The 20243-nt window shown below is 41.7% G+C and overlaps 2 protein-coding genes and 1 long non-coding RNA gene across 3 annotated transcripts; 2 read left to right on the top strand and 1 right to left on the bottom strand.

The window, feature by feature from the left end:
* Nucleotides 1-3601: 3601 nt before the first annotated feature.
* LOC101268960 (CC chemokine receptor 7) lies at nt 3602-6309 on the top strand (the record flags this gene model as incomplete). The annotated part of the gene is given in 3 exon segments (NM_001281396.1): nt 3602-3888; nt 4316-4740; nt 5320-6309. Coding segments are annotated over 2 exon segments (1056 nt in total). The 3' UTR covers nt 5975-6309.
* Nucleotides 6310-8317: 2008 nt separating this feature from the next.
* On the top strand, nt 8318-20164 carry LOC110493630 (tensin-4). Its single transcript, XM_021568009.2, has 13 exons — nt 8318-8447; nt 11494-11763; nt 13713-14064; nt 14285-14631; nt 14765-14848; nt 15101-15232; nt 15756-15848; nt 16420-16497; nt 16659-16721; nt 18478-18649; nt 18776-18844; nt 19024-19050; nt 19179-20164. The coding sequence occupies exons 2-13, from the start codon at nt 11505-11507 to the stop codon at nt 19309-19311; spliced, it is 1809 nt and encodes a 602-aa protein (XP_021423684.1). The 5' UTR covers nt 8318-8447; nt 11494-11504; the 3' UTR covers nt 19312-20164.
* Nucleotides 12165-17758, bottom strand: LOC118940391. The gene is made up of 4 exons (XR_005036939.1): nt 17532-17758; nt 15922-16096; nt 15087-15270; nt 12165-13090 (listed from the first exon to the last, which is right to left on the bottom strand). It is a non-coding gene; the product is annotated as an uncharacterized LOC118940391 (long non-coding RNA).
* Nucleotides 20165-20243: the final 79 nt, after the last annotated feature.

Here is a 20243-nt window from a genome sequence, read left to right as displayed (position 1 = left end):
AGCGCAGTAGTAACTCTCAATCAACATGACCGCTGTCAAAGGTGAGAAGATCATTCAATGTTTCAAACAATTTCATAACTGTGGAAAAGTGATTTGAACCTCTTAAATAGTTGATTATTCATAGGATATTAGCTCTACTGTGGGGCAAGTTTAGCAAAACAGTGTGCCCAGTCAATTGCTGCATGCATGTAGACAATAAAATACGAAAATAGTAAATGTGCTTCCGTTAGGTGAACATAGTGTATGTGATGTAGGGTGCTAAGATGGAAAGGCTGATAACAAGCCATACAGCTGTATAGCTACAGTAGGCTGTGATCATTAAATTGAGCTTCTACTTCTTATTAACACAACATCTGTGAATCGCTGACATCTGCTGCCCTTGTTAAATTAATGTTTAGGGAGAGTGTTAATTCATTTTTTAAGTGTTTCAAATCAATTGAGTATAGAAATACTGAAACTGGAACCAGGTTTGTAAGACTGAGATGGTTGCAGGTACAGCCCCAGTTCACTCATAATATGTTTTGTAACCGAGTCACTTCTGTTTTGACGGATTGAGAATTTCCAGTTTTCTGATCATGAGATTTCTTTTATATATATTTTTTTTATTTCCCCTTTATTTAACCAGGTAGGCCAGTTGAGAACAAGTTCTCATTTACAACTGCGACCTGGCCAAGATAAAGCAAAACAGTGCGGCAAAACCAACACAGTTACACATAAACAAACGTACAGTCAATAACACAATAGAAAAGAAAAATAGACAAATCTGTGTACAGTGTGTGCAAATGGAGGTAGGCAATAAATAGGCCATAGAGGCGAAATAATTACAATTTAGCATTAACACTGGAGTGATAGATGTGCAGATGACGTTGTGCAAGTAGAAATACTGGGGTGCAAAAGAGCAAGAGGGTAAGTAATAATATGGGGATGAGGTAGTTGGATGTGCTATTTACAGATTGGCTGTGTACAGGTACAGTGATCAGTAAGCTGCTCTGACAGCTGATGCATAAAGTTAGAGAGGGCGATATAAGACTCCAGCTTCAGAGATTTTAGCAATTCGTTCCAGTCATTGGCAGCAGAGAACTGGAAGGAAAGGCGGCCAAAGTAAGTGTTGGCTTTTAGTTGTGTCACTTCCAGTTGCTGCAGGGGGTTTTAAGATGATGGTCGGGGTAGTGGTAGCCAGGTGGAAAGCATGGCCAGCCGTGGAAAAATGCTTATTGAAATTATCGATTATCATAGATTTATCAGTGGTGACAGTGTTTCCTATCCTCAGTGCAGTGGGCAGCTGGGAGGAGGTGCTCTTATTCTCCATGGACTTTACAGGGTCCCAAAACTATTTGGAATTAGTGCTACAGGAAGCAAATTTCTGTTTGAAAAAGCTAGCCTTAGCTTTCCTGACTGACTATATTGGTTCCTGACTTCCCTGAAAAGTTGCATATCGCGGGGGCTATTCGATGCTAATGCAGAACATCACAGGATGTTTTTGTACTGGTCAAGGGCAGTCAAAGTCTGGGGTGAACCAAGGCCTATATCTGTTCTTAGTTCTACATTTTTTGAATGGAGCATGCTTCTTTAAGATGGAGAGGAAAGCACTTTTGAAGAGCAACCAGGCATCCTCTACTGCCGGGATGAGGTCAATATCCTTCCAGGATACCCGGGCCAGGTTGATTAGAAAGGCCTGCTTGCTGAAGTGTTTTAGGGAGCGTTTGACAGTGATGAGGGGTGGTCGTTTAACCGCGGACCCATTACACACCCAGGCAGTGAGGCAGTGATCGCTGAGATCCTGGTTGAAGACAGCAGAGGTGTATTTAGAGGGCAAGTCTGTCAGGATGATATCTAAGAGGGTGCCCATGGTTACGGATTTAGGGTTGTAACTGGTAGGTTCCTTGATAATTTGTGTGAGATTGAGGGCATCTAGCTGAGATTGTAGGATGGCCGGGGTGTTAAACTTGTCCCAGTTTAGGTCACCTAACAGTGCAAACTCTGAAGATAGATGGGGGGCGATCAATGTCTTGGGCACAGATGGGGGCCTATAACAAGCAGCAATGGTGAGAGACTTGTCTGGAAAGATGGATTTTTAAAAGTAGAAGCTAGAATTGTTTTGGCACAGACCTGGATAGCATGACAGAACTCTGCAGGCTTTCTCTGCAGTAGATTGCATCTCCGCCCCTTTGGCAGTTCTATTTTATCAGAAAAAAAATAGTTAGGGACTCTCATTCCCTAATGAGGTGGCTTTCCTAAGCCAGGATTCAGACACGGCTAGGACATCCAGGTTGGCGGAATGTGCTGAAGCAGTGAATAAAACAAATTTAGGGGGGAGGCTTCTAATGTTGCTTCTAATGTTAACATTAATAATGTTAAGCTGGAGGCACAGCGATTCAGACAGCTAGCAGCCCGGGTACAGCAGGCTAGCAGATGGGCCTCAGGGGGACGTGCCAAAGGGGTATTTTTGACCGTGTTTTTTGTTTTTCTTTTTGCCTCTTTAGAAAAATGATGTTTGTAATGCTTTTCATATTTGGGTTGGTGCATCCCCTTCTGTTACCACCAGATGTCCTTGCTATGTCTTTGTTGCACACTGGACAACAGGGCTCCTCAATTACATTAATCAGTGTGAATATTTTTCCTTGGGTGAATGGTCACAGGTCCAGAACATAAAAGATTTGCACACTGCAAATTTATTGCAGAAATCCCAAACACTTTGAGCTGATTTTCTAGTGTTATGTCCAACAACAAACACTAAGATCAGAAAACTTGGGGGGCCAAATAAAATCACCTGTGGGATGAATTTGGCCTATTGGCCACTTATTGGGGAACACTGCAGTACAAGCTAAATACCGAACAGTTGAGACAACTCAAATGTATTATTGACACTTAGAAAAACAATTTATGCTAATAACAAGGGATATCAACTCCTACGTGTCATCATAAGTGACGTGTCTTGAACTCTTTCCAAAGGTTGTTCTTATACAGTGGCTTGCCATAGTATTTACCACCTTCACATTGTTCCTATTTCGTAACATTACAACCTGGAATTAAAAATAGATGTTTTGGGTGTTTCTATCATTTGATTTAAACATGCCTACCACTTTGAAGATGAAAAATACTTTTTGTGAAACGAACAACAAATAAGACAAACTGAAAACTTCAGCGTGCAATACTATTCATCCCCCCAAAGTCAATAGTTTGTAGAGCCACCTTTTGCAACAATTACAGCTGCAAGTTCCTTGGGGTATGTCTCTATAAGCTTGGCACATCTAGCCACTGAGATTTTTGCCCATCATTCAAAGCAAAACTCCTCCAGCTCCTTCAACCTTGATCTGTACTTCTCCACAACTTTGTCCCTGACCTGTTTGGCGAGCTCCTTGGTCTTCGTGGTGCCGCTTGGTAGTGCTCCTTGCTTTGTGGTGTTGAAGACTCTGGGGCCTTTCAGAACAGGTGTATGTCTATATGCTGAGATCATGTGACAGATCATGTGACACAGATTACACACAGGTGGACTTTATTTAACTAACTATGTGACTTCTGAAGGTAATTGGTTGCACCAGATCTTATTTAGGGGCTTCATAGCAAAGGGGGTGAATACATTTGCATGCACCACTTTTCCATTTTTAAGAATTTTTTGAAACAAGTAATTTTTTAAAATTTCACTTCACCAATTTTGACTATTCTGTGTAATGTCCTTTACATTAAATACAAATAAAAATCTATTTAAAGTACAGGTTGTAATGCAACAAAATAGGAAAAACGCCAAGGGGGATAAATACTTTTGCAAGGCACTGTAGTCAACTAACATATCAGTCTATTTATCGATCAACTGATACTCCACACCTTATCTGATTTTCAGATACACGAATCTTAGTACCAGCTCTGCTGATCTGCACCTACTTTGAGGTAAGAACCATGTATGAACACAGTCTTCAGTATACCATACCATACAATATCATTTGTGTGAATTATTAATAGTCTTTCGATATAATTTGTTTTAGACAATCAATTAACTGATATCTTTATAACTCTAACACAATCTACCCACAGAAACGCACAAACACTATACTGGTACTAACCACAGTCTTTCATTCGAGAGCATACTGTATAGCACATCTTCCTCTCAGGAAGTGGTATACTTATCTGAAAGCATGCCAGTTTATCAAGGGGCCAGATGCAGGGTACATTGTGTCTGCTTTATTTTGGACCCAGTTCCCTGAACCTGAACACTAATCTATTAGAATGACATGTTATTAGAATTCAAGGCATATGATTACACCAGTCAATCATCAATTATCCTGATTTACAGTATGTCCCATTGTCTTTTTTTCAGACTTGCTTCTCTCAGAATGAAAAAATGACTACAGAGTTCATCACTGATTTCACTGATTACCCCACAGACAATACTGACTTGGATTATGATCATTGGACCCAGCAATGCCAGAAGGAATCCAACCGCCACTTCCGCTCCTGGTTCATGCCCACCTTTTACTCCCTCATCTGCTTCCTCGGTCTGGTCGGTAACATCCTGGTGATCGGTACCTACGTCTACTTCAACCGGCTGAAGACCGGGACCGACGTGTTCCTGCTCAGCCTGTCCGTCGCCGACCTGCTGTTTGTCGTGTCGCTGCCCCTCTGGGCGACCAACTCCATGACGGAATGGGTGCTGGGGCTGTTCATCTGCAAGGCCATGCATACCATCTATAAGGTCAGCTTCTACAGCGGCATGTTCCTCCTCGCGTCAATCAGCGTGGACAGGTACGTTACTGCAAATGAGAAAGCGTTCTCAAAGACTAACCTGGTTAAATAAAAGCCTGATCGAAACGTGTTGCAGTGTGCGTCCTGCTGTGACCTAATAGGCTGATCTGCTCCTATCTCTGCTGTGACCTAATAGGCTGATCTGCTCCTATCTCTGCTGGGACCTAATAGGCTGATCTGCTCCTATCTCTGCCGGGACCTAATAGGCTGCTCCTATCTCTGCTGTGACCTAATAGGCTGATCTGCTCCTATCTCTGCTGTGACCAAATAAGCTGATCTGCTCCTATCTCTGCTGTGACCAAATAAGCTGATCTGCTCCTATCTCTGCTGTGACCAAATAAGCTGATATGCTCTTATCTCTGCTGTGACCAAATAAGCTGATCTGCTCTTATCTCTGCTGTGACCAAATAAGCTGATCTGCTCCTATCTCTGCTGTGACCAAATAAGCTGATCTGCTCTTATCTCTGCTGTGACCAAATAGGCTGATCTGCTTTATCTCTGTAAATATTTGTATATGGTTCACTAAAGTATTATATGAGCCTGCTATATAAAGCCTACTTTATGTCATTTTTCCGACAGGTACTTCGCCATCTCCAAGGCCGTCTCTGCCCACCGCCACCGCTCCATGGCAGTGTTCATTAGCAAGGTGACCTCTGTGGTCATCTGGGTGATGGCGCTGGTCTTTTCTGTGCCCGAGATGTCCTATACCAACATCAGCAACAAGACCTGCACCCCCTACACCGCCGGCTCAGACCAGGTGCGCGTGGCCATCCAGGTGAGCCAGATGGTCTTGGGGTTCGTTCTGCCGCTCCTAATCATGGCCTTTTGTTACGGCGCCATTGTGAAGACCCTGTGCCAGGCCCGGAGCTTTGAGAAGAACAAGGCCATCAAGGTGATCTTCACTTTGGTGGCGGTTTTCCTGCTCTGCCAGGTGCCCTATAATCTGGTACTGCTGCTGACCACTCTCGACGCGGCTAAGGGGGGCAGCAAGGACTGCCTCTATGACAACAGCCTCCTCTACGCCGCTGACATCACCCAGTGCCTGGCTTTCCTGAGGTGCTGCCTCAACCCCTTTGTGTATGCATTCATCGGGGTGAAGTTCCGCCGCGACCTCCTGAAGCTGCTGAAGGATCTGGGCTGTATGAGCAAGGAGAGATTCTTCCAGTACACCTGCGGCAAGAGGAGCTCAGCGGCCGCCATGGAAACAGAGACCACAACCACTTTCTCCCCCTAAAGCTGCCAATGCTGCCTAATCTGTCAGCCTTTTCAACATGGACAAGATCTTGTACACAGCCTATGTTTATTTCTGACTATATTTAAATAGTTTTTTTTGTAAGTGTTCTATAGATCACTGAAAAGGTCTAAAGGACATGTATGCATAAATTATCAGGCAGCTTACTTGTCGCCACTAGGTATTGATTTAGATCAAGTCTGTACCATTCCATTTTTTCCTGTTATAGAGCTGTTAGTGGAGGACTAGCACTGTAAATACTCAATGTCTTTGTATTATTTCTGTTGTTTTGAGTCTTATTTCCGAAGTCTAGTAAATAAATAAGAATTTTAAAAAAAAGGTGCGCTCTGGTCTCATTTGACCACTTGTTCAACAACTCACATGATAAAAGACTGAAAGTATACTATGGTATAAATACTGTAGTGTTTTTGTGGTATTCACTGCAGTGTTTTTGCATACTATACTGTAGTATTTACAGTTAACTATAGTATAAATACTGAAGTAAAAAAAAAAATTCAGTGTTTCTGCGTATTGTACTTTACTGTTGTGTTTCTGCAGACTAGTATACTGTAGTATTTACTGTAGTGTTTTTGAAGACTATACTGTAGTAATATTACTGTTTTTGTAGACATGGTGTTTCTGTTTTACTATCTTTGAAATAGAAGTGGAGGCTTTCTCCTTCAAGAAACTTACTGGAGAAATATTAAAACAGCACATTTTTCATAACCTGTAAGTAGGTAGGACTGGGGTCTGAACAGCTAGTTCGGTGCTTCTGCTCTTTTCAATAACCTGAAGGGAAATTAATATATGGTCTATACTTGGCATGTATGTTTCTCACTTATAGGTGGCACAAATTGCGATACAGGGGAGGGGAATGGGCAGGGTATATGCAAATTAAACACTGCAGTGTTTAATATAGTAAAAAAAGTAGTGTTTTTGTGGACTGTAGTGTTTTTACTGACATTGCTGTAGTATTTACTACAGTGCTTCTTTTGCAGTTAATACTGTAGTATCTACTATATACTACAACATTCTATATTAAGTACTACACATGATCGAGGGATTCTACAGTGTGGCATAGTATTCTACAGCAGCGGTAGACAACCCTGGTCCTGGAGGGCCACAGGCATTTCATGTTTTTGGTTTAACTGACCTGGAAGACCAGGTGTGTTGAATTTAGGCAGTCACTGAACTGATTAACAGTATACTGCAGCCTACTATAGAATTATATAGCAAGTACTGTAGTATTCCATAGTAAACTGTAGTATTTTTTCATGTGGGAACCCTACGTCTAGGCTATTTGACATGTTAGATTTCAACCAATTTACAGTACCTTGCTTCAAAATGGGTCTTTGAAGCCCATAACACTTTATTTGCATAGTCTATGGAACATCTGCAGATGGACTATCTACAGACTATCAGTAACATTTCAGCTAACTATCTACTGACCTTAACCCTTACCCTAACATTAACCCTTACCTAATCTTTCTTTTAAACCTACCCTTAACCGTAATCTTAGCAAGCAGTTGCTTATCAAAATATAGTTTGTTGATAGTATGATCATCTGCAGAGCATCTACAGATGGACTATCCAAATAAAGTGTAACCTTGAAGGCTTCCACAGGACAAAAAAAGAACATCACACGGCATGGTTAATAAATGGTTAATAAATGGTTTGCATTCAAACTAGGGGGTTACAGAGGAGGTTAGCACAAGTCAGACATTTCCAGACATCGTCTCATTCACTTACTAGTTTCAAAACAAACCTTGGGAGGTCAGTTCCCCAGAAAAGCAATTGACTCGGTTCCCCAGAAATGCAAATGACAATAGGCTATTGTTTGTAAGAAAGGGGTTATCCCTTTACATCCTTTCTGAAAGTTACCTAATACTCCTTTCTAACAACTGTAATAGTGATAAGATAAGCTTTTATTGATTCCACAGCATTTTGTTTTACAGACGCTAAAATATATGGAGATCAATTGTAAGTTTTATAGAACATTTATTGGCTTTCAGCATAAAATGTAAAGCTTATGGAAGTTGTCCAATTTACTGTATCTCAGTGCAAAATTTGCACACAAAAAATACAGTAAAAGACATGGGTTACACTCGTGCCCTCTTCACAAATGTGTCCTCTAGAACACTACCCATCCTTTAACTTTCACTCATTCGAGTTACAGATCTGTAAAATCCACTGAGAAAATTCTAAATCTCCATGAATTATATTCCCCGTGATAATGAATAATTCCTGTTTCTGCCTCAAATGAATATCCTACAACTGATGGCAGCATCAGACCTAACCCAGAATATTAGAGCTGCAAGCAAGGGCGTGTGAAACAGTCGGCTGACTGGATGACAGTAGGAGGAGTTGGGAGCTATCAATAAAAGCATTCTACTCTTGGATTAATTTACTTTGAAACCTCAGGGATATAGACAACCCCTTTCCTTACACATTGAGGACAAGAGAACAACAAAAACAGGTAAGATACCTCAACTATATTTCAGTATACAGAATCTCATACGTGACGGAGGTAGATTAAGAATGCATTTAATTAGAATATGTATACTATGTTTACTTATACTTCTGCTGTTACACTTTGGAGAGAAAAAAAATAGATTTATGCAAACAAGTATCATAAAACATTAGTACTGTATTCATCAAGGATAGATAATTGTGTATTTCCAAATGTTAGGGTCGTGATTTTTCAGTAATAGACTTATATCTATTATTCCCATAAGTATATTGTGGTGAAGGTGGGTCAGGACCTCATGCACACGCTACCTGCACATAGAGATTGGATGTCCTTCGCAGGGTCGCAATCTAATGCTACAACCTCATGCTACTGCAACTACAGTATGTTTTGCCCCCAAGGCTGATAGAACGATGTTGAAGTGTGTCACATAACAGTGAGCCTCAGGCATCAACTTTCCTCACTCTGTCTGGAATGTGGAAATAGTAGGCTACTGTACACTACAGCAACACTAAAGGGGGTCTTTATAGGGCCTCCCGAGCGCACAATTGGACCAGCATCGTCCGGGTTAGGGAAGGGTTTGGCTGGGGTAGCCGTCATTGTAAATAAGAATTTGTTCTTAACTGATTTGCATAGTTAAATAAAGGATAAATAAAAAATAAATAGGAAGCTGTTCTTAGAAGTAACATCTGCACATCTTTTAATTGCTGTAAATACCAGTGGTAAATCAGTATAGAAAATGTATGGTCTCTGATTGCTGTATCAGCAATGGAAGTGTTGGGGGGACAACAATGGTTGTGTTGTCATGGCGACTCCCTCTGGCCCTGTGACTCACTGGGTGCCTTGCCCTGTCTGAGACGAGGGGGTAGAGTCCTTCTCCCTCTTACACACTCCACACCCTTCCTCTTGACTGCTTCCTTTATCCCCTCAACTATCACTGTACGCAAACCGTTCACTTTCTCAAGAGATTGCGTCATACTTCTAGGTCAAATATGTAACTTTCAAAATTACTATGGCCCTTACCTATACTTTTGCATGTGTGGTGCTGTAAAGTTAACCACAGTATTGGTAAGCAACTGGTAGACAGAAAACCTGAAGAGAAGGATATGAGTATTTGTTCATCGCCAGTAGCTGTTAAGCCAACAGTAAACAGGTCTCATATAATTAAATATTACTCATATTTAGATGCCGCTCCTTTCACTGGGTTCACAAAGAGTTGACCTTTGTTGACAATACTATCAACAATACAATGAAAGTTTGTGGAAGGTTCATATAGTTCACGGGACAGCTGCAGGTCTATTGAGACTGGGAAAGGCTGGGTGGAGTTCACACAATGTGGAAGAGTGAAATTTGAACTTAATTCACTCAAGATAACATTGTGTCACGATAACAATGTGTGTGAATCATAAAACGAACGAGTAAATCATCTACAATATCTGAACTTTTAGTACTGAGCCTTCTACTTGGGTTCTGTTGAATTGCAATGTCATTTAACTGACAGCTTTTTCTTAAGTAGGCAACTCTGGTTGAAATTACGTTCCTTACAAAAATACAGTTTTAATAACTTTTCCCCGGTGGGAAACTAAACATTTTATCTGTAATGGAGATTTGTATACATACATGTACATTTTAGCAAAGTGTAAATATAACGTGCACAGTAGCAACGGTCAAGTGTAGGGTAGGCACAGCTGTCCTATTTAGGTCAGTTTGGACACAGTGTAATAACTTCCATTCATCCCATTGACACACCAATGTTAGTGATCTCACCTATAATCAAGTCAAAGTTTAATATGGGACGTGGGAACGAATCCAAATAACAACTCAAAAAGCGCTGTTACAGTAATCCAAATTCAATCTATATGTACAGTACCAGTCAAAAGTTTGGACACACCTACTCATTCCAGGGGTTGCTTTATTGGTACTATTTTCTACATTGTAGAACAATAGTGAAGACATCAAAACCATGAAATAACACATGAAACCAAAAACAGTGTTAAACAAATCAAAATATATTTTTTATTAGTAGCCACCGTTTGCCTTGATGACAGCCTTGCACACTCTTGGCATTCTATCAACCAGCTTCATGAGGTAGTCACCTGGAATGCATTTCAATTAACAGGTGTGCCATGTTAAAAGTGAATTTGTGGAATTTCTTTCCTTCTTAATGCGTTTGAACCAATCAGTTGTGTTGTGACAAGGTAGGGGTGTATACAGAAGATAGCCCTATTTGGTAAAAGACCAAATCCATATTATGGCAAGAACAGCTCAAATAAGCAACAGTCCATCATTACTTTAAGACATGAAGGTCAGTCAATGCGGAACATTTCAAAAACTTTGAACGTTTATTCAATTGCAGCTGCAAAACCCATCAAGCACTATGATGAAACTGGCTCTCATGAGGACTGCCACAGGAAAGGAAGACCCATATTTTGCTCTGCTGCAGAGGATAAGTTCATTAGACATAACTGCACCTCAGATTGCAGCCCAAATAAATGCTTCAAAGGGTTAAAGTAACAGACACATCTCAACATCAACTGTTCAGAGGAGACTGTGTGAATCATCCCTTCATGATTCAATTGCTGCAAAGAACCCACTACTAAAGAACATCAATAAGAAGAAGAGACTTGCTTGGGCCAATTGAGATGGTTTGGGATGAGTTGGACCGCAGAGTGAAGGAAAAGCAGCCAAGAAGTGCTCAGCATATGTGGGAACTCCTTCAAGACTGTAGGAAAAGCATTCCAGCTGAAGTTGGTTGAGAGAATGCCAAGTGGGCAAAGCTGTCATCAAAGAAAAGGGTGGCTACTTTGAAAAAAATACATTTTACATTTTATTGGTTACTACATGATTCTATGTGTGTTATTTCATAGTTTTGATGTCTTCACTATTACTCTACAATGTAGAAAATAAAGAAAAACCCTTGAATGAGTAGGTGTGTTCAAACTTTTGACTGGTACTGTATTGGCATCGGATTAATTTACACAACCTATACTAAGAGCGATATTTACAGCAGTAGATGTATTAGAGTGAGTTAATCCTACTGGTGTGTCTGTTTCAGAGATTTACGTGATGCCTATAGCTGGAGCCATGTCCCACATAATACCCAATCACATTCTGAGGGTGGGTCAGAGTACCTGCCTGGACTCCGCTCATGAGGCGGCTCTGGGGTGCAGTCCGAGCGCCATGATGGACCCCAACGGGAGTTGCAGTGAACAGGATGACCTGGACATCTCACTAAATAACTTGAACCAGCTCATTCTGGAACTGGACCCCACGTTTGAGCCCATCCACTTCAACAAGAGGTCCCAGTCCAGCAGCCTCCACACAGGTAGGACAATGAGTGAGAGGGCATATAAAGCCCAATATTGATTCATATGCTGTAATATAGGCCTATTTATTTTATTTCAGTACAAGCTCACATGCTTTATTTCAACTGTAGTTTATCTACATATATATTTTTTATTGATATTTCCACGTAGACCTGTCAGGAGGCCTACGCCTACTGAATTACTTTCGGTCATTCAATTCAACAGTTTTGAACATAGAAAAATGTCAAACTTAGTCAATGAAGGAGTTTAGACCTAGGGTACTTTTCCGTCGTAAAACATGGCTAGAAACATCTGCAGTTACGTTGGCTGGAGACCAAGCCTAAGAACCTTGAATAGCAACTTCCATTGTGCCCCATTCATGTGCCCATGGCCCGGGGCTATGTAAAAATCCACCCATTATTTCACATCAGTTTAATGTTACAAAATAGAGTACATTTGTCTGGGGTTACTGCCCAGACAAAAAAACATACCACACCCAGAACATCTGAGGCAGACACACAGTGGTGCTTTAAATACAGTCAACCTTTAACAGTACCTGTCTGACATGGTCTGAACAACTGAAACAGAAGTGAGCACAATTCCATATATAGAAGTATTCATTCTTAAACAACCAAAGAACAAATGGTGTGGGATGTACTGAATGAGGTTACAGTAATTGTGATGGATATAGTTACTGGTACTACCTACTCATCAATGGATCTCCCCCTTAGTACTTGTCACCGATCCACGTTAACTCTCGTCACTACATAACAGTGACCCGCCTGTCTCACTCACCCTGACCACAGGACACCTCACATCAGTGGCATGGGGCAACAGACTCATCTATTTCAATAGGTTCCCGCCGTTACTGACAGGCGGGTAGATCATACAGTCAGACAGAATTTTTGGGGGACAAGTTCAAACTTATCCGGGGAAATTCTCCATGGCAAAGTACTGCATTCTCACCCTCACAGCAGGAACGCAGTGTTTGCTTGATGTATTTGAAAAGGGAGGGTTGGGACTCATTTGAACAAGTAAAAGCCTGCATGATGTGGAGGAATTTCAACCTTCTGTCTTTAGCCTCCCAGGAAAACACTTGTGTGGTATACACTGAGTAAACAAAAAAATGATGAACACCTGCTCTTTCCGTGACATAGACTGACCAGGTGAATCCAGATGAAAGCTATGATCCCTTATTGATGTCACTGGTTAAGAATGGTCCACCACCCAAAGGACATCCAGCCAACTTGACACAACTGTGGGAAGCATTGGAGTCAACATGGGCCAGCATCCCTGTGGAACGCTTTTGATGCCTTGTTGTACATGCCCAGACGAATTAAGGCTGTTCTGTGGGCAAAAGGGGGGTGCAACTCAATATTAGGAAGGCGTTCTAAATGTTGGTATACTCAATGTAGCATTGACATAAAGCCACGCCCATATTATACAGACACATAGCCATAGAAGGGAAAGGAATGGGATGTATGAGTGAGTACACGTACGAGATTAAATGAGTCTCCACAATCTGCTCTGACTGTAGAGTATGTGGGTCTTAAAAAGGCAATACATTTTATCTGTAACGGCACGCAATGGATATGATTTTTGATCATAAGAAGACTATTTCAACACTTCTCATTCATATTATGGGGAAGGAAACGTGTAAGACCTCCAATTTTAAATGTGTGTGATCACTTCTTGTAAGTGACTATGTTAGAAACACAAGGAGAACAAATCCCACGAATTGTGGGACTTATTGCTCTCCAAAAAGGGAAGTTCAGTTCATTCACTGGTTGAGCCACTGAACATTCCTTTCTCACGCTTCTCTTGGATGTTCTTCCTCTCTCCTCTCAGATAACACAACATTAACGATATAAGAAATTGTATAGACCTATTAGGTTTTCCATTCCCTTTATCTATTCGATATTTAGCACCATTTGCTCCAACTTCCTCTGGCGTTCTCCCTCCTCTCCAGATGACTTCTCTCCAGATGAAGACGTCTCCAACTGTGTGCTGGTCCCCAGAGGCTGTTCTCCAAGGACCATCTCCACCTCCGTCTCCACCTCCTGCAGCATTCCCATCCCACTGTCCTCTGCTTCTGGCTCCAGGTGCAGCCCCCAAGGCTCCCTGGTGTTCTCTGATGCCTCCTCTCGCCCCCCACTGCCGTGTGGAAGTGTCGTCCGCCGGCGGCTGCCCTCAACGCAGGGAGGCGATGTGGGCATGTGTTCATCCCCGGTTACCCTGCGCATGTCACACTCTCACAGGAACAGTGCCGTCTCGATGCTCTCCACGTCGCCCGGCTCAGAAACCAGTTACATAATGGGCAGGTCAGACCCCTCCACACTCTGTTAATACATGCTTTTGGAAATTACTTTAATATCTTAGTTTTATGCAAAGATAATGGCAAGTTAGACCACTCTTGACTCCATAGAGCAGCACTAACTGGTGTTGTCACAGCTTGACACTTGAAAGTTCTACCAATCCCCTGTCTGGACTCAACAGTGCCATAAACATCTTCTCTTCAACTGTGCTTCTGCTCTTACACAGCTATCAGTCATTGCTCAGTGACAGTGAAGGCGACAGCCCCGAGTCTCTCCTCCTCTACCGCACATCCAGCTCCTTCAGCGACGTGTCCAGGTCCTCGACCAGGCCGTTCACCAACAAGCCTTTGCTGACCGGCCCATCACCACTCGGCCACTTCCAGGGGATCCACAGCAGCCCTCACAGCAGCCCTGCCTCCCTGGCCGGTTCACTGACAGACATCCCTGTGGTGTTGGTCAACGGAGCTCCAGAGCGGGAGCTCAGCCCCCAGTCACCTCCAGAGGCAATGGTCCCAGACGTAAAGATCAAGCAGAGGCCCAGCTCCAGGCCATCCTCGCCATCTCCCTCTCACTGTGAGTCCTGATGATGATGATCCTCGTTAATCTGTTTAAAATCTCAAATCTCTGTCCAGTGCCCTCTGCTGGGAAAAGGTTTGTGCGTATTCAATAATAAAATAATGTGCATTTTATTTTCATGATCCCTTAGCTTTCCAAGGCAATCAGCACTCGATGAAGTTTGTCATGGACACTTCTCAGTTCTGGTTCCGCCCACACATCAACAGAGTTCAGGGTAAGCATTTTGAGAAGAAATGGAGAGCCAATATATTTGGCCACAACTGTATGTACGTTGTTGCATTTGATGTCCTTTATTAAGTTAAAGACGCAAAGCAAATGTATGTTTAAATAGAAAACCAAAACTTATCTTAGACTAAAATGAATTATTTTATTAATACTCGGTCTACAACAGTGACAAACAATGGTGACTCTATGGGGATACCCCTGCACTGTCTGAGCTGTATCTGTGGTACCTGTGTGATTGTAGCTGAGGCCATAGTGATAGATAAGGAGCCGGGGACCTTCGTGGTGAGAGACAGCACGTCCTTCAGAGGCTCCTTCGGGCTGGCTATGAAGGTGGACCAGGTGCCCATCAATATATCCCCTACTGGCCAACCAGGTAAACAATCCTGAAGTCCTTCTCCCCGTTCAACACTGCTGCTCAGAAAAACCACACACACACACCACATTACACAGTCCTATAAACAGAGTATACACAACTAAAGCACACGATCAATACCAATGTGTCTTGAAAAGACCTGATAGGACTTACCTAACTCTCTCTGCTGCTGACTTGAGTGGGCATGTCTGTCTGTGTTTATCCTGAAATCTGTGGTGCAACCGGAGGCTGCTCATTACTCATAATATCTACCTCTGTGGCAGTGCAAACACTCCATAGCATTTAATTACCAGAATGTTATTATAGTGTTTAAATCCTGGCTTCTTATATCAACAGTAACTATTATCAATATTATACTATTATCACAACACCACATCATCAACAATACCAGTCACAGTAGAATCAAAGGCATCTGTCCGTATGTTGTCTAACTGTCATATCTCATATTAGATTAATTTACAGTAAATACTATACTGCCTATCTGCCTTGTCTCTTTTCCTGACTCTTGGCTTCTTTATGATAGCGGAGGGCAGCTCAGAGCTCGTGAGGCACTTTCTCATTGAATCGTCGGCCAAGGGCGTCCGTATCAAGGGCTCCTCACAGGAACCGTACTTTGGTAAGAAGTGGGCTACGTCTACTTTGTTTATTCATAGTGTAACAATCTATCAATCCCATACTTCTTTGTTTACCATGAATGAACAATCTGTCAATCTTGACAAAAGGCCCACACCCTGGTTTAGGAGAAGCATGAATCACAAGACTTGAGTCAGCTATGTCTGGTCGGTGTCCTGAAAATTGGGAGGCAGAGGGATGGAGCGGTTTGCTTTTCAGGGCTTTGAGAGATGTGGGCTTCTATCCTATGTCCTGTAAGAAAGAAAGTAGATCAGATTTATATTGGCTGTACCGCAACTCAAACAATCACACTATAGAAAAACAAAAAACAAGGTTGAGTCTGATTGTGATAATCTATGTAGATCTCAAACACATTTGTGATGTTGAGGTTGCTTTGTTGCTGCCTTGGGTCATCAAAGCTACTCTGATGCACAGACGTAATGCCATGACTCAGAAAGATCACCCATGCCCTCTTGTGGCCATTCCTTGAAACAACATTAATACTTTATCACTTGATATGTATATTCAACCACATTTAGTTAAAACAACTGGACTGTTTTTTTATCCCCTTGCAGGTAGTCTGTCTGCCCTGGTCTTCCAACACACCATCACTGCATATGCCCTACCCTGCAAACTTCTGCTCCAGTCACATGGTATGCTATAATAATTTAACAAATAGCCTAAATCTATTAGGCAACAAGCCACAGATGTTTACATAAATTGTATGATGATCTGAATAATTGCATATTCCACATATAAGGCAACCTTTTTATTTCTAAACCAGGCAATTAAATAGTATCTGTTTGGTCTACAGATCTGAATAAAGGACAGGAGGGAACAACTGACAGGTCAGCACCAGAAGACAAGACAAAGACTGGTGAGAATTGTGCCCCCAACATTCATCATTAGGTTATCTAGTTGTGGTATCAATTTGCCAATCAGCTAGGTAGTTTTATATTATTCTGTCTCTAAAGACATTAATAGGCCTTAATGGTGACTGGCTAAAGATATATAAAGATATTGGCTAATTATCTGTTATTAATGGCTTACCTGAGCAAACTGGCCCTTACAAAAAAATATTGCAGTTTTAAAACTGCAGTAAAAGAACAGTAAATGCAGTTGACTGTGGTGTTTTGGAAGAAATAATTGCAGCATACTGCAATCTTTTTCCATATAGGGTAAACATTTCTGCATTGGTTATCTTCAACTTGTTTCAGTTCAACTAAGTTATTTCCCCCGTAATATACTTTAGGAACATATTTAAATGTTTACAATGTTAGCGAACGGCATCTTCAGGTAAACCGTGCAGATTCCCTAAAAACACGCCACTTTGATACAGCCCCGAATTTGGTGTAATAGGTTAGGATAATTTAAGCAGAAGGTTAAGGGTTAGCGAAAATGATTTCTAAAAAGTCACTTGAATCGAAGTAGCATGTTTTTAGGGATTCCCAAGCCGTGCATGCCAAGAAAGCTCACAGGTGAGGTGACCACCTGACCTCTCGCGACTCCCGCTAATTATCTGGATCAACGCAGTATGCTTGATACAGCCAGAAATGTGGATATCATCAAATTTATTTATAAAGCCCTTCTTACATCAGCTGATATCTCAAAGTGCTGTACAGAAACCCAGCCTAAAACCCTAAAAAGCAAGCAAAGCAGGTGTAGAAGCACGATATTGACGAAATACCTATGTATACTGCTCAACAATGGATTCGTTGTCCACAGAGCCGAATGGCGTGCTGTCAAGTTCCCACCTAATCCTCTATTTGGATTGGTGGATACACTTAGTTATTTAAAAACTATTTTGAATACTCGATGAGGGGTATTGACGTCAACTGCCTGTGTTTAATGGAGAGTGAGATTCTATGCTCGCCTCAATATGCATTGACCGTCTCGAATTTCAACAGGGACAACTCTATAAAGTTTTCTCAAAGTTGCCAGGATGTCACGTGAATCACACTTAAATCAGTACACTCGTAACAACCTAAACAGGTCTCGAAACCTCGACCTTTGAGCCCGCGCTAGCTTGAGACGCCACGTCTTACAGGAACGCGCTCACCGACCAAGCACACGCACTGTCGTAGATGCAAGGTCCGATCCCACTTCTGACACCAGTGTAATAAAACAGGCAGGGAGCAGGTCTCGAACCCTCGACCTTTGAGCTCGAGGTCCGGCGCGCTATCGACTGTGCAGCAAAAGCATTATCGTGCGCAGAGTCGATTTCCGCGCTTATAAACCCAGGGTCGTTACCTTATATTTGATCAAATAAGCCTCACGTATCAAAATAGCAATTCATGTTTATCTTGACTAAATTCAACACTCTCATTGCCTCTCATACAAAAACTCACCACCAGTTTATTAATTAAGAATCTGCTTAACGTGGACAGATTTTATACAATATTGCAACTTTTTGCATTAAATAATTTATGCTACATTATAAACAGTCACAGTAGGCTACATTGCACACAGCATTTGGACTCCTATAATATTTAGGAAATGACTGGTAAGTGTCGAAATCTGCAATGCAATGTAGTGGTTGTCCTACATGCCGCAGTAGACAGCTGTGATAAAAAGCATCACACTGGTTTCTCTTCTCTCAAATTAATGAAATATCTTCCTTGTCTTCTCCCTAGCTTGCAATTTCCTCTACCTGAGTGCAATCCCCACTGAGATGTTGACAGGGCCATGCGCTGTACAAAAGGCTGTGTCCTCCACCTTCACGATGGACCAGGGCACCATCACACCCACCATAGTCAACCTGAAGGTGTCACCCAAAGGTGTCACTTTGACAGACATCCAGAGAAAGTAAGAAAAGTATATTTTCTGAATTACATTTTCTTTTGAGCATTCAACAATGATCAAATTATGGTAATGACTTCTAAGACCTTTCTTGATTAAGTGAAACCTGATGAACGTGTGTGTTCCCATTAGACTCTTCTTCAGACGTCATTACCCTGCACACCTGCTCAGCTACAGTGGTGAAGATCCAGACAAGAGACTGTGAGTTGATTCTTTCAAAAGCTTGTTTTTAAGAGCCCTGGGTTTTTCCTGGTAAGGTCATCTGGTCAGGAAAAACTCTGGGCCTACAAATCAGAAATGAAGTCCACTTGAATGGACTGTATCCCTATCCATTTTTAAACATAGTTTTAATCTCTAATTTACCCCTTTTATCTTCACAGGTGGCACAAGAGTTCCAAACCAGCAAGGTAATGTTCTTCATTATTAGATAGCTTCAGCATGCATATGCCCATATTATAATAGGTATGATTTTGTGAAGGAAAGCTAACAACAATGTAGGCAAATATCCAACTTTGATTATTTTCCCCCCCTCCAGGATATTTGGTATAGTGGCAAAAGGCACTGAAGCTGGTATGGAGAATGTGTGCCACGTCTTCGCAGAATACGACCCTCTTCAGCCCTGTAATCCGACCATTGAGTTGACACAGGGCATCATTTTCAAACCATAACATCACTCTGTCCAGTTTGGGAAGGTGAGATAAGACAATATCACCAGACTGAATGCCGGAAACCCTTGAAGTCACTTCCGTCAACGAGGGCGCCCAGAGCCAGACCTGATACAGATACTCTGATTGTATCATAAAGACACGTAACAGGGATTCCTGTAGCATGTTGCAGATCTGATGACCCACTGAGGCCAAAAAGCTTTATTTCCACCAAAGCTAAGACTGTGGTGTCCGTTCATAAAAATGTGGTACCCCAATTAATTTCATACAAGGTAGGAAGATACTGTAGATTTCAAAATCGATAGGTCATAGATGTTGCAAGCTATAACATTGTATAGTTTGGATGGAAAGGGCTCCACAAAGTACACTGCGGATGAACTGTAGATCAGTACCTTATTTAATAGTCACCCCCTGGTTATGTTGGAGGGGACAGTAACTTGAGCTATCTTCATTTCTACAGGAAACGGTGATATAAATCTGTAGTAGTTATCATAACGAGGTTGAAAAGCACTAGAGGTTCATTAGATAAGTAGAGATATCCTCTCAGGGACAAATTCTAACTTGATATCCATGTGTCACTGCATTTTGGCACAACTCTCCCATTTACACTGATGCATGAGAAAATGCGATTTATGGGCATGCAAGTTAGAATTGGGCCCTAATATGGGTAATTTGATTATGTATAGCCTATTGCTATGCTTCATGACAATAATTATATTTTTTCCTGCACTAACTTTATCATATCTATTTTCTCAGATGTTGTATATTCTTGTGTATTAAATACAAAACGTATCTGTTTCATATTTTGTCATATTTATTTGATATTTAGGATAGTAATAAACTTAAAGTGAGAAGAGTGTTTGTGTCTTGTCCCGTAATGGATCTTTAATATCCCTGCAGGCTGCACCCATACCCCAAAAACATACCTGCCAAAT

This window comes from Oncorhynchus mykiss, chromosome 17 (genome assembly GCF_013265735.2).
Source record: "Oncorhynchus mykiss isolate Arlee chromosome 17, USDA_OmykA_1.1, whole genome shotgun sequence".
NCBI lineage: Eukaryota > Metazoa > Chordata > Actinopteri > Salmoniformes > Salmonidae > Oncorhynchus > Oncorhynchus mykiss.
Note: the sequence above shows the minus strand (reverse complement) of the source record. Positions and strands in the feature narration are given on the sequence as shown.

Coding starts and splice junctions, on each gene's coding strand:
- LOC110493630 (XM_021568009.2), top strand. CDS start 11,505: ATGCCTATAGCTGGAGCCATGTCCCACATAATACCCAATCACATTCTG. Junction 11,764..13,712: donor GTCCAGCAGCCTCCACACAG/GTAGGACAATGA, acceptor CCTCCTCTCCAG/ATGACTTCTCTCCAGATGAA. Junction 15,233..15,755: donor ATCCCCTACTGGCCAACCAG/GTAAACAATCCT, acceptor TCTTTATGATAG/CGGAGGGCAGCTCAGAGCTC.